Source organism: Dasypus novemcinctus, chromosome 14 (genome assembly GCF_030445035.2).
Source record: "Dasypus novemcinctus isolate mDasNov1 chromosome 14, mDasNov1.1.hap2, whole genome shotgun sequence".
Lineage (NCBI taxonomy): Eukaryota > Metazoa > Chordata > Mammalia > Cingulata > Dasypodidae > Dasypus > Dasypus novemcinctus.
This window is the reverse complement of record NC_080686.1, coordinates 104,345,626-104,360,048: the sequence shown is the minus strand read 5'-3', so window position 1 is coordinate 104,360,048 and position 14,423 is coordinate 104,345,626. Positions and strand designations below refer to the sequence as shown.

At 42.3% G+C, this 14,423-nt stretch overlaps 1 protein-coding gene across 30 annotated transcripts in view; it reads left to right on the top strand.

The window, feature by feature from the left end:
• Positions 1–14,423, top strand: part of PTK2 (protein tyrosine kinase 2) — a 327,553-nt gene that overhangs the window by 107,026 nt on the left and 206,104 nt on the right. For all 30 annotated transcript variants that reach the window (XR_011645712.1, XR_011645713.1, XR_011645711.1 and 27 more), the window contains one exon: positions 1,609–1,835. Coding sequence is in view for 26 of the 30 variants with exons in the window: in XM_012523302.4 (XP_012378756.2) it covers positions 1,609–1,835 (227 nt within the window). In the remaining 4 variants the exon portion in view is untranslated. The remainder of the gene's footprint in view (positions 1–1,608; positions 1,836–14,423) is intronic.

The window sequence follows — 14,423 nt, the reverse complement described above, 5'->3', positions numbered from 1 at the left end:
AGGGGATATTAGCTTTTTGTGTGGCATATGTTGGATTTTTTTCAATTGTCTTTTCAATTTGTTTCTGGTGTTTTACTACTGTACCTGCCAGTTTGTTTTTTATTATATGGCAGATATTGTGACTGAAAAAGCATTGCTTGTGCTTTGGGAAATACCGTGTTTCTCTGCGGAGGGCTGGCCCTTTTCTTTGCTGGCCCTGACGCCCATGCCAGTGTGGAGCCAAGGCTGGGCTCCGGCCACTGCCAGGCCCCTGAGCCTCTGCCCGGTGCTCGTACCGAGCGCGGAGGAGCTGCCTGAGGCTCCTGACCGCCCCTCTGACTCCCGGTGCTCTCCAGAGGCTCCCCGTCAGCGCAGTGTCAGTGTTCAGGGACGGTTTACGGGGACATCCTGTGGTGTTTGACTCAGTTTCTGCTTCGTCCTTCTACCAGAATCCTCGGCCCCTCAGTCATAATTCCATCTCCCAAACTCAAAGACTCTGCTAAGAGCGCTTCTGGTTCTTCTCCTTAGTGGCTTTGGCTTGGAACTTCAGGCTCGTTGGGCCCCCCCACTGGCAGTTCCGTCCCCCTGTCCCCTCCCCCGTCCCCTGTCCCCCGGGTGACCGGCAGTTGCTTCAGAGCTGTGCACCTTGTCTCTGTCACCTGTTTTGTCCTGGTTGCTGTAGTGTATTGTGTTCTTCAAACATTCCTTGGGTTTTTCTTTTTGTTGTTGTAATCAGACTTTTCTGATCTTTTCACTGTGGGAGTTTTAATCTTGCCCACGTTATTCCCTCATACTCAAATAGAAGTTGTCTGATTGTATTTTAAAAGTTTAGTTTTTTTGCTTTGTTTTGTTTTAGTTGTCCCAGTGTCTACTCTACTAAACAGTGAGTTGGCTAAGAGGCAGGACCTCATTTCAGTGTTGCGTTTTTTTTCCCAAATCACCACTGCCTAGCATGTATAATGACTGCTTAAAATTTTATTGTGAAAAGAACTTTTATCTCAGGTAAAGTTTTCAAAAATAGGTTTTCAAAAAAAAAACCACGTCATTTGTTAATTATATAATTAACAAATTAGGGGGAGTGGATATGGCTGAAGAAGTTGAGTGCCTTATGGGAGGTCCCGGGTTCCATTCCCAGTACCTCCTAAAATACAAACAACAAGCAAAACAAACAACTCAGGGGAGCCGATGCGGCTCAGTGGTTGAGTGCCGGCTTCTCACATACAAGGGTCCAGGTTCAATCCCCAGCCTCCTGTACATCAAAACAAAACAACAAATTAGGCTTTCCTGTGAGATTTTCTCACAAATTAAAAATCTACAATAAAAAAGGTTCTTAGATTACTTACAGATAGCACAATATATTTTTGACAGAGCTTGAATAGGGCCTCCTGGTCTTTTATGCATTTGCTTGATGAGTGTGTATTGTGCTGTCATGACTCAGCTGCTGCTCTGGTGCCATGGGGGGGGAGAGGCGCTGTGGGGATGTGGGGATAACCTTGGCAGCCTGCGTGCCTGCTCTCCTCAGCGTCACCTGATGGTATGCCTTCTGCATATGTCCTCTGAAGGGACAGTGGAACAGTGTTGCTAGTGTTTAAGTGTGCTGCACGCTGAAAATTATTTTTTTTCTTACAGAATATGACAGATACCTAGCATCTAGCAAAATAATGGCAGCTGCTTACCTTGACCCCAACTTGAATCACACGCCAAATTCGAGTACTAAGACTCACCTGGGCACTGGGATGGAGCGCTCCCCTGGGGCGATGGAGCGCGTCCTGAAGGTCTTTCATTATTTTGAGAACAGTAGTGAGCCTGCCACCTGGGCCAGTATTATCAGACACGGAGATGCCACTGACGTCAGGGTAAGTACGCGTTCCCTGGAGAGGCCTCTACAGCACATTTAGGTTAAATTTTAATAGCACATACCAAAAGAAGGTAAAGTAGTACTTTTCACTTAATTTTATTTCATTTTTTAAACTCTCTGAAGAGTACAAGGAACAAAAGCAGTTAAAATACGCTAATTTTACAAAGCAGGAAAATTTTCAGGAAGTGTAATTTTGGGGGGATTCGGCAACTCATAATACAATAGTTTGTTCATAAATTATTGATTATCTACTGTTTACCAGACACTGTGCTAGTTCTGGGGTATAAATGCCCCTGTCCAGTCCCTGCTCTCCCACCTTGCAGTCTACGCAGGACTCAATTCCAGCGTCAGAAAGGACTTTGCTGGGGGAGGGGGGTGTCCGTTGGCAAGGAAGCGTATAGGGGTCAACAGCCAAATGTCGGGTTTCGAACTTGAACGGGTTCCTTAGCATCCAGGAGGGGACGTGACAATTCGTGATATAGAATTGTGGGGAGATGGCATCTTAGGCCTTCTGAAAGTGAGGAAGTGCAAGGAAGCACGGGGAACAGCAGAAAAACGTGCTCAGCCTGTGAAATATTAGGAAATGTTCTCTCTGATCCAAGGTGAAGATACTGCTCCTTCTTCCTACCCCCAGAGACTTGCCCCTGTCCATGTTTAAGGGTTAAAAATGCCCACTGCAGCTTGAAGAACCTCAGAAGCAGTATGCTGAGTGAAGGCAACCAGACTCCAGCAGCACGTGCCTTTCCTATGACGTGTCTAGAATGGGCAGATCCAGAGAGAGAGATTATAGATTGATGAGTGCCCCGGCAGGGGGGTGCGGGCTGGGGGGGGCATTAGCTAGCAGGTGTGGGGTGCTCTTCTGGGTGATAGAAACTGTCCAAAACTAGAGACAGATGACCATTTACAACACTGTCAATACACTGTCAGAAACTTTAAAATGTTTGTATATTATTAGAATTTCTCCTTAATTAAAATAAATGAAAGAAGTAGCCAATGCTTAGGAAGATTAAATATCTTTTCCTTTCCTTTTGTACTGACAAAATTTATTTGCTACTCTTTTAACTTACATGCCTTCACAATGTTAATGCAAAATACGGGCATTGGTTGTATATAGATTTAAACCTAAAATGTTGCATTTGAATTAATGTATAATTTTCTTTTACCTGTGTGATATTTGTATAGCAGTATATACTAACTTTATTCAAAGAGATTAATTATTAGAAAGAGCCATTGATTCAGATTGGAAATTTGTGTTAATATCTATTCCTTTGTAAATTGTGATGAATAGAAAACTTTTTATGAAGCTTGCTTGTTTTACTAGTTGTTTTTTACAGTCCTTGTTTTACATTTAGACCCACAATCCATTTTGAGTTAGTTTTTGTGTACGCTGTGAAGTTTAGGTTGAAGTTCATGTTTTTGCCTTTGGTTGGCCAATTGCAGTCTGTCCCTTTTATTGTCACATTGTCAACCCTACTCTCAAGATAATTTCAAGAGCTGGGCACATTGCCTTTTTGAATAAACATGCTATCCTTTTTGTAAGACAGGATGAAAAAACGATTATTAGGTAGGTAATCAGCCTCATTCTCAGCAACAAATATAGATATTGTCATTGTTTTTCATCATTTTTCACCTGTCATAATTTTTTAATAGTAAAACAAGGTGGACTGATATATATATTATTTTTTTGCCAAAAATATATTGTGGCATTTTGCTAGTTATACTTCATAGTCAGTAATACCTTTGCCACTACAGACATAGGTTTATATTCAGTGATCCCTGTGTATCAACTCTTAGGTTTTAGAAAGCAGTATAGTTACAACTTCTTCCTACCCAGTTCACATTCACTCATTAGTTTTCAGTATTTTGCATGTGCCAAGCGTTTTGTTTTTCAGCTGGGGATGTAAAGACAAGACAAAGTTTCAGGCTGTTCCTTGTTCAGAGACTAGTTTATCAATAACTGTATTTCAGTGCAATAGATACAAAATGGAAGTGTTTGAGATATAGCAAATTAGAATATTTCCTTCTGCTTGATTGTGAAGAAATATATGAGCCAGATCTTATAAATAGTAGTTTGCCAGTATTTGTGTAAGAAAGTGGGTAAAGCATACTTACTTAGTTACGGTTACCTTATTATACATGTAGTCAAGAGGAGCTTGAAGGGATGAACTGCAAAAGAAAGTTAGGCTGTCTAGATCATGAACAGCCTTACGTTTCCAGATCAGGTGTTCTGCCTTTATTTTACATTTCACAGAGGGACTCTAAAGTGGAGAGTAGTATGATAATGCTAGGGTTTTAGAGGCAATTAAAATGTATATGATTGAACTGAACCTTCTGAGTTCCAGGATTAATTCTAGGTACTTTATTTAGCCCATTTAACAAATTAAAAAAAAAAAAAATCTCAGGGAATATAGGTAATTTAACCAGGATTACATTTTTCGTCAGTGGTAGGCACAGTTATTACATCCTACTTTGACTGAATTATATCTCAAACACTTCCATGTTGTATCTATTGCACTGAAATATAGTTTTGATAAACTAGCCTCTGAACAAGTACAGCATGGGCTTGTCTCCACTGTAAGGGACTGACTTCCCCTCCCAAGCTGGGGCTGCTCAGCACTCTCAGCTCCGCTATGTGGGAAGCTGCTGCGGTGCACAAGGTTCCCTGGATTATTTTGTCACAGGTCAAGTGTTCACAGCCCCAAATCACCAGATAGCTGAGAAAGATCAACACTGTGAAAGACAGACAACAAGCAGGACAAAGGAAGACTTTATAATAGATGAAAGACGCTTTAACATAATCTTCTTTAAGATCCCCAGAGATTATGGAGAGAATCATATTGACCTTATGAAGAAAGCCCAACAATTAAAAATTAGAATTGGTTAAAAGTAAAACTCAGAAGATTGATTAAGTAGCAGACAGGACACAGCAGAATGAATGAGTGATGAGAATGGGAATTTCCAGTAGAACATAACACAAAGAAAGAGAATGTGGTTAGGAAAAAAGAATTTTAAAAGATGGAGAATAGACTTGGGATCTTTTTATATCCTTCTAGAAGTTCCAGAAAGTGAAAGCACTGCGCTAGAAAGTCTTTTTGTAATAGATGAGCATTATTTGTAGCCCACTTTAATTGAATGCTTTACTACTATAATAGTTAAAACTGCAGTGTTTTAATAGTAAATTAATGAGTGATCTGTACATTTGAACAAAATACTGCTGAAGAACAATTTCATGATATTTTTCTCCCAAATTACAATTATTTGACAGAAACGTTATGGATATGGGATTAACTTATTTTGACAGGAAAGAACAAAATAGGAGAAACGTGACAGTATTTGAGGGTCTGATGACTGCCAGGAAGGGGGGACGTGCCATGGCACAGTACTTGGCAGAAATGAACTTCACATCAGTGAGAGGGAAGCCACGGCAACCGTTTTCAGATAGGAAACACGTTACTTATTGTTCCCACGGTTACTGAGTAATTGCCTTCTGTCTCAGACGCTATGGTGACACTACCCAGGTCAGGAGCAGTAACCACATACTGCTGTGGAGCACTTGAATATGGCTAGTTGGAATTGAGTCAGGAAGGAAAAAAAAAGATGGTAAAGTGTTCCATTAATAATTCATTACATGTTGAAATAGCATTAATTTTTTTACTAGAAAAGTTGTCAGTTTATAGAAAAATACTGCAATAAATACAGAGCTCTTATATACCCCCTCTTATACTTATATACCCCCTCTTATACACTCCATTTTCCCTCTTATTGACACTTTGCATTAATATGGTTTGTTAAAATTGATGAAGCATTATTTTCATAATTATACTAATAACTGTAGTCTTTAGTTTACATTAGTGTTCCCTGTTTGTTGTACAGCCCTGTGGTCTTTAAAAAAGTTTTATTCTAGTAAGATATACAACCTAACGTTTCCCCTTTTAACCACATTCAAATATATAATTCAGTGGTGTTAATTACACTCACAATGTTGTGCTATCGTGACTACCATCCATTACCAAAACTTTTCCATCATCCCAAAAAGAATGTGTTTTTGATATATTGGTTTAAAGTATATTGTTAGGATTAAATGCACCTGTTCCTCTTTACTTTTTAAAATGTGGCTACTAGAAAATTTAATATTATGTATGTGGCTGTATTGTGTTTCTGAAAGCTCTGCTTTATAGAAAGTAATAATTAGAGAGACTGGATTAGAATAAAACCTTTGGATGAGTTGGGATTTATTTTTAGTAGGGACAGTATGGAATGTTGTAATGTTTTATTACAGAAGTTTTATTTCTCATGCTTTGGCTATTAAATATTACTCCATTTACATATCTGCTAATTATGAATTAATTAGTTTTAAATATTTGTGGACTCACAGGACTTCACAGATTATAGGCAAAGAATACAGAATAGCAACAGGAGAACAAAACTCCTCATTTAAGTGGTCTGGAGATCGCACGTGTGGACTACCTGACCTTGGATTCGCTTTTTTGCCAGGTCTGAAACCATTGCCAGCATTTTTATGCGAAGTACCTTTTTGTGAGGAAGAACGAGGTCTGTTTGGGGTGGAGTCTTTTACGGTGATATGGTCGCAACGACACATTCCATCTATGTAACCAGCCCCATGACTGTAACCCTCCAGGCTCAATGAAATCATATATAAGCTATAAATCCCATGATGACTACTAAACAATGTGGATAGGCTCTTATGCCCTGCTCCTTGTGAAAGTTGGATCCATGGTTGCAAACATCATTCATCTCAAGTTGAGCACAGTTTGAAGCTTTGATCAAATGTCAGTATGTGCTCCAGGCGATAAAATATGGGATCAGTACAGAATGGCCACAATTCACCCATGCTGTATCATATTTCAGAATAATAAGGACAGAGAGGAAGTTCCATATGCTACCAGAGAAGCGCCCTACCTAGGGGAAAGAATGGCATTTCATTGAATTTCTCATCAGCGATGCCTGAGCAGGAAGACACTGGGACAGGATCTTTAAAGAGTTCACAGAGAACTGCTTGGACCTCTGGAGTCTGTGCCATATAAATCATCAGTACAGAAAAGGTGGACTGTAGGTTTCTACAGAGGTGAAAGGATGTGGAAAGTTAACTTGGGTAGTCTTTGATAAAAACAATTAGAGATATAATGAAGCCTGGTTGGGGTAGAGGAACCCGGGAGGCAGAACCCTCGAGGGCTGCTGGAGGTGGTGGCCGCCGTCACCCTTGCTGCTCCTAGGCTGCTCCCTCCCCCTCTTCACATGCTCACAGCCTCTGAGAGCCCCAAACCTGGTTTCATCCAGCTCCCTGTTTACCCCACACCTATCCATGTTTTGTTTGGGTTCATTCTAAGCTTGTAACCCTATTGCTGCCCAGCTGTCCTGCAGTGTTTTCCTAGTTCTGTCTCCGAGACAGCTGTTACATACCTTTCCTTTCTCTTCAGTGCCTGAGAACTCACCTAAATTCCCACACACGTGCACACCACCCCTAGCATGTATCCCCCTGTTCTCTGTCTTTTCACCTGTTACTCTAGAAGAACTCCTCATCCAGTGCTTCAGTCTAAGGCTTACCCACTTAGATCCCTTGGCATCTTTTTTTTTTAAAGGCAAATGGAAGCTTTATTAAAATATAATTCACATTTATTTACCCTTTTAAGTGTACAATTCAATGGTTTTAAATATTGGAATCTAATTTTACTCCTTTGTTGCTCACACCCCATATCCAGTATATTAGCTGATCTTGTGGGCATTTTCTACAGTCTGTGGATTTCCTGTGGCCTCCACTGCTGCCATCACCTCTCACCTGCATTGTTCCTTGGTCTCCTGACATCCCTCCCCACTTCCTCATTTGTCCCACCAAAGCTGTGAGAAAGGTCTTTTTGCAATTAAAGCATGAGTGTGCGGCTCCATCCCCACTCAGCGCCTGCCAGGGCTTCCTGTCTTCTCAAGAGGCCCTCACCTCTGCCTTCCCCATGATGCCCAGTGATCTTCTGTCCTACTAGCCGCTCATTTCTTTCCTTCTGCTTCCTGGACTCCCTTTCTCACATGTCAGTCATCTAGTCAGTCATGTGCTTAGTATCTGCCAGGGGCTCCACATTTCTTTCGGAGCAAAAGCCAGACTCTTGCTGTAGCCCACAAGGCCTGCCAGGATCTCTGCCTCTCTACCTACCCCCCTCTGACTTTCCCTTATCCTTCCCTTCTGTCTTTCCCCTTCCCTGTTTTGTTCTATTGTCTTCAGATTATTTATCCTTATTGAGCTGGTCTTGTTTCTTGATTTGTTGGCTCAAGTATTACCTGCTCTTGTCTACTCGACTGAGGTGGGCATTGTCCGCAGTAGCCTGAACAGAGCCTGGCAGGCGCACTGCATGCTCAGTAGGTTTGAAGAAAAATAACAAAGCAGGAAAATTGGTTGCAGAAGTAAAAAACCTTCATAGACTAAGAACTTCAAAAGAAATTGAATGGATAAAGATATCCCTATCCAAAACTGAACCTTACTTGACTAATTTTTCTATTAAACCTTTATTCCTAGCATCTTAAAAAAAAAAAAATTACAAGGCCTAGAAAAATTCATTTGCTAACACCAAATCTGGGCAAGTACAGTAAAATGCTGATAAAGGACTAAATAGTAATTGAGTTATTCAATAATCTTGCCATGTTCAAAGCATTTCAAAGTTTCACCAATGGGCACATTGGACTATTCTAATATATAGCAGTCTCAATTTTCAGTAGTCTTTGTGAATTATTTGAGAAAGGTTGACTTAATTATCTAAAACTATAAGAGTAAATAAATAAAATGATCAATCAGTGTGGTTTGCTTGAAAGACTAATGTACTTGGTTGGATTACTACTAGTTATTGTTATCAAGTTGGTGGTGGGAAACAGCAGTGGAAAGTAGCAGTCTGATCAGTATAAAATCCACCTTCTGATTGATGTGGAAAGCGCATGAACTATTTGGAACTCTGAGTTTGTGGAATTTGGAGCCACGTGAGCAGAGTCATGTCAGTCTATGGAAACAGGCTGCCTTTGTAAGCCGCTCTGGGGAAGGGAAACTTTCAGGCAGTTGTCCCTGAGTTCAATCCTCAACCGTTGTGTGGATGACTTACTCTTGGAACAGTCCTACTTTCCAGTCTGCAGTATTTGTTAGGTTTTGTTTCTTGATGCTTTATTTGTGTTGGAGAGATAAGCTGTTCTCTCTGATGGAGGAGCCAGATGAATGAACATTAAAAAGCTTGAACACTGATCATTTTGGGGTCATAGAATTTTGGTGCTGGAAAGGACTAGAGAGTTATTAGCAAGTTAAGCTGTTCCTTTACATAATGGAGAATATCATCTAGGAAGATAGCTAGAAAGAAAAATATTGGAAGACAGACAGACTCAAAATAGTGTAACAGAAAGATGCAATGTAGGGCCTGAGAAAGAGGAACCTCAGAGATGGTGACCGTGGTAGGCATAATAAGGGCCCCTAAAGATGCCCACCTCCTCATTATCAGCAACAGGGCAGATGTTTCCTTACGTGGCGGAGGGGACTCTGCAGATGGGTTGAGGTTCAGGGCCTTGAGATAGAGAGGTCCTGAGTCCCTAAAAGTGCAAGGCCTTTCCGCCTGCTGCAGTCAGAGTGAGCTGTGGCAAGGTAACAGGGACCCCAGAGATGCAGTGTCACTGGCTTTAAAGGTGGAGGAAAGGGCCAGCAGTCAAGGAATGCAGGAGGCTTCTAGAAGCTAGAAAAGGAAAGTGGATCATTTCCTGCAGAAAGGAACACAGCCTTGCTGAAACCTTGATTTTTGCCCAGTGTGTCCCGTTTCAGACTTCTGAACTACAGAGCTGGAAGATTGTTTTAAGTCACTGAGTTTGTGATAATTCATTACAGCAGCCATGCGACTGTGGACCATCAGGAGACAAGGGGTGTTCTTTGTCCTGGAGAACTTTTAGGAGGACTTGTAGGCTGCTTTTGAACTGGGAAGAAGAGCTTTGCAAGGTGTGTTAAAGAACAGGATTTGGATTTCTGAGTCTTATTTTTGATACCTGAATGGTAATAGGCTTGTAGCACTCCAGGGTGCCATCAAAGAAAAATGGTAGGACTCCACTGGTTTCCTGAACATGAAGAATACCTGCAAGATACACATCGAGAAGAAGAAACACTGGACACTAGAGAAGATTATTTGTGATGATGATCCTTGGTAATTCTTAGCAGAAAATGATCAGTGTTGAGAGCAATACATGTGGCCTCGGGTATCTCCTCTAGTAATAAAGAAATCTTGGAAATTACTTGTGAGGAGATTGCTGAAAGTATCCAGTATCTCTTTTTTTTTTCCCCAGTATCTCTTTTTGCTCATCTTCCCCCCTCCCGCTCCCATGCACCAATTAATATTCTTGTGTACATATTCACGTCTCTGTCCTGCTATGTAAGACCTCGATGGTAAGGATGGCATCTTGTCCATCAGTTTCTCCTGTGCCGGGCACATACTGGGCACTTCAGACATTCACTGATTTATTAATGAGTCATGGGCGCATGACTGATTTCTACCAGGGGAAAGGTCATTTCACCTCAAAGCACTATCCAGAAGAAAAGATAGCTGATGGAGTAGGTCCAAGCAGATTCATAAAAGTACTTAGAAATGAACAAAATCAGAGCCTTATCTCACTCACAGGGAAATGTAAATTGCGATAACAGCCATGAAAGGTACCCCTTTTTTAGTCGTCATAAAATTTTTAAAGATTGATTTTATCCAGCATTGATATAGAACGAAGGGTAAATCGCTAACAATATGTGTCAGATATAATTGGTAGAATTTTGTTTATGGGCAGTTTGGCTCTAATCAGCAAGGAAATAACTGTGCATGTGTTAATATGGATAAGTATGATGAGGATTTTCAACCTTAAAAATTAATTCCTTTATTAGGAATTTATTCAGGAAAATCATATAATTCTGAATTCTGGAATGTGACATAAATCGAGGAATAGAGGTTTCAGTATAGCCAAGTATTGTTTTGTGTATGACAGATTATCATGAGCCTTCAAAGGCCAGGATAAGAAATTTACATTTAATTCATCCACTTGTAGTGGCATATTTAACCCTTGTTCATTATTGCCCCTAGAGACCATCGCTTCTGTAAATTTATGTATTCCAGAAATATTGTACACATATGCTTGTGCGAGCGTGCATATGTATGTTATATGGAAATGGTAGTATCACACAGCTGTTCAGTGTGTGGGTTTTTCCCCACTTAGGAAATCTTGGTGAGAAAATCGCCTACAAGAACATGTAGTGCACTTTCTTCTTTTTCCTGGCTGCAGAGTATTCCATTGTAAGGATTTGTCGCCAGTTGGTGACCTGTTCCCCATCAGTGGACAGTTAGGCCCTTTCGGCTGCTGCTTCCCTGGGCAGCCCTGCAGTGTGTGCAGTTGTGCGCCTTCCTGCCCCGTGGGTATCAGCTGGTGGTGGCTTCCTCAGCAGGGAGCCGGTGCCACTGCCCATGTGCGCTTAATGGGCTCGTACTGGAAGCAAGGCTGAGAGTCTTTGCACGCGTTCAGATGTCGTCTTTTCTATGAACCATCGGGTCCACTGAAGATTTTTGACAAGAACAGGGAAATAAGTCATAGAATTTGTATTAAATGGTCTTTGCGCCCCCTCACCAATGTGAACCCATTTGTGGCGGGGATGCCCGCTCACCCGTCGGTTCCCTGTAACTGCAGAGTAGTGCTCAAAAATGAATGCACTCAGCACTAAATATTTAATTTTCCGAGTCATTTCTTGAGTTATTCAGAACTAAATATTTTGTTCTCAAAATGATGTCTCTGTTAAGTTATTGCATAATATGCATTTAGCACTAAACATTTAAGTACTTGCATATCTACTATGCAACAGTGCTGGTTGTTGTCCAGAGATGAAGGTTATAAAGGTACTAGGAATGAGAAGTAGGACAGAATAAAATACAGGAGCATAATGAAACAGCAAAAAGTTGAACAAAAGGGTATTTCTATGTGTTCATTGCTTTTATTTTTGGTAGAGAGTGAAAGTTCCAGTTTTATTTACTCATGAGGTTGCTGTTGTTTTAAAGTCCTTTGTTAAGCAGATCCAAACTTGAAATCCTTCTGGGTCTAAGTTACTCTTCAGATGGTGTGATCAAGTGACCCGACCACAATTCTGTTCATTAGTGAATGTTCAGGGTTAGAAACGTGCTTTTCCCTGTTCAGCGCCACCGCCCTGGGCCGGGCCCCACTGTTGGTGCTGGCTCTCTTCATCGGGCTCCTCTTGTTCCCCGTTTGTGCAGAGAGGAAGGTCACCTTGGCATGGCGTCACCAGGGCAGGCTCCTCGCATAGGGGAGCATTTATCCTAAAGCATTAATAGTGGCAAACACAAATCTCAGGGGTGACTCCTGCCCTGCCCTGCCCTGCCCTGCCTTCCTCTGTGCCTGTGCGTGAGAGGATCGAGTGTGAGGGACGCAGGCGGGCTACTGGAGACAGTTGTAGACCTGAGATGTGGCTCTGCCGGGAGGAGGCTGCCCCTGCCGGTGAAGTACGTTGAGCTGTGCAGTGAAGAGGTGATGGGATCAGATGTGTGCTTCAGCCAGGGTGAGCTAGTGTGGTGTGCACCCGGTTGAACTGCCCGAGCTGGGACAGGGAGACAAAAGCGCTTTGTGGGAGTTTGAGAGAGGCGCCAGTCTGTTGCGGCTCGGGGAGTTGTGCCTTGGCAAGGAGAAGTTGCAGAAATTGTTTTTGACAGAATTAGACAAAGGAGACCCTTCCTCCAGGCTAGGGGTTCTTGGCCAGGGGTCTGTGGATCCTTTAGGGTCCCTGGAAAGATTTCAGGGGATCCATGAACTTGAATTGAAAATAATCAGCTTATTATCTTTATTTTCTCTGACTTCTAATTGAAATCTAGCATTTCCTTCACATAAGAATGTATGCAATAAATTACAGTAGTATTCATTGCAAATCACATTTACAGTTGTTGCATATCTTCGAAAAATCGCTTAAACTCATCCATGCTTCAAAATTACAGTTGTTGTTAGACCCAGCACTAGTTGAGTCAAACTGCCTGCCACTACATTCTGAGAAGGGGTCTCTGGTTTTCACCTGACTGGCAAAGGGTTCTATGGAACAAAAAAGGCTAAGAACCCCTGCTCTAGGCAAATCCCCCATCCCAGAACACAAGGCTTGAAGTCAGGAACGTGGGCTGGATTTCCGCTCCCACTGGCCCCTCTGGCTGGGCACCCTCCCATAGGATGCAGCCTGGGTGTCACTCACAAGGGCCCTGTGGGAATTCCAGGCCTTGGCTCCAGAAGCCAGAACGTTTTCTGCCTTTCTCAGGTGCCCGCGCAGTCAGTGGCTGCAGGCACCCTTCTCCTCCTCCTTTAGAAGCTCTTCGGCTCTTCCAGCCTAGACCTCGGTTTCTGCTTTCTGTCTGGCCCTGTCTCGGCTCCTCGCCCTGAGCTTGGTGTGCAGCCTTGTGGCTGAGGGTCGGTGGTCCAAAAGGAGGCCTCCTGCCACTGGGCCCACGGTGCTCAGGAGAGGCAGCCGCGTGCCAGCATTGGAGCCACAGGCAGAGCCCACCCTGTGCCCTGCGCAAGTGCCCACTATGCCCAGGACGTATCTGTCATAAAGGTCATTCTTTACCTTGTGTGAGGGGGCAGGCTGGCAACAGCCTTTGTATTACCAACAGCATCCTGCTCGGCTCTGCACACGAGTGTGCCACGATGAAGAAGTTGTCAGGTGGTACAGGGACTTTTTTTTTTCTTTTTCTATTTACTGCCATGTTTTTCTTATATTCTTTTTTTTCCCCCGCTCAATTTTATTTATTTATTTATTTTTAAATTCATTTTTTAAAATATTACATTCAAAAAGTATGAGGTCCCCATGTACCCCCCAGCCCCCTCACCCCACTACTCCCCCCATAGCAACATTCTCCTCCATCATCATGACACATTCATTACATTTGGTGAATACATCGCTGAGCATCGCTGCACCTCATGGTCAATAGTCCACATCATAGCTCACACTCTACCACGTTCCATCCAGTGGGCCATGGGAAGACATACAATGTCTGGTAATTGTCCCTGCAGCACCACCCAGGACAACTCCAAGTCCCAAAAATGCCTCCACATCACACGCAGCAGCCACCATGGCCAGTTTTTCCATACCAATGCCACATTTTCTTCGATTACTAACCCCAATAGTTCATGAATAGAATATCAGTAAGTCCACTCTAATCCATATTCTATTCCTCCTTCCTGTGGACCTTGGCTTGGTTGTGTCCATTCCACATCTATGTCAAGTGGGGGCTTAGATTCCACATGGATGCTGGATGCAATCCTCCTGCTTTCAGTTGTAGGCACTCTTGGCTCCATGGTGTGGTGGTAGCAGGGACTTTTAAGACAAGTCTAGTATTGTAAGTTGTATCGTAGCTTCATTTAATTGCTAATTTTAAAAACTCAGTGATTTTCTTTGACAGCGTTATTTCCCGTAGCAGACATTTTCATTTTACTATTAGCATCATTTACAAGAAAAACTTTTATTACTCTCATAGGGGAGCAAAAGATTGCAGTGGGTTGTTACTAGCACAACCTGATGTAAGGGCAGATGGTGGTTCCT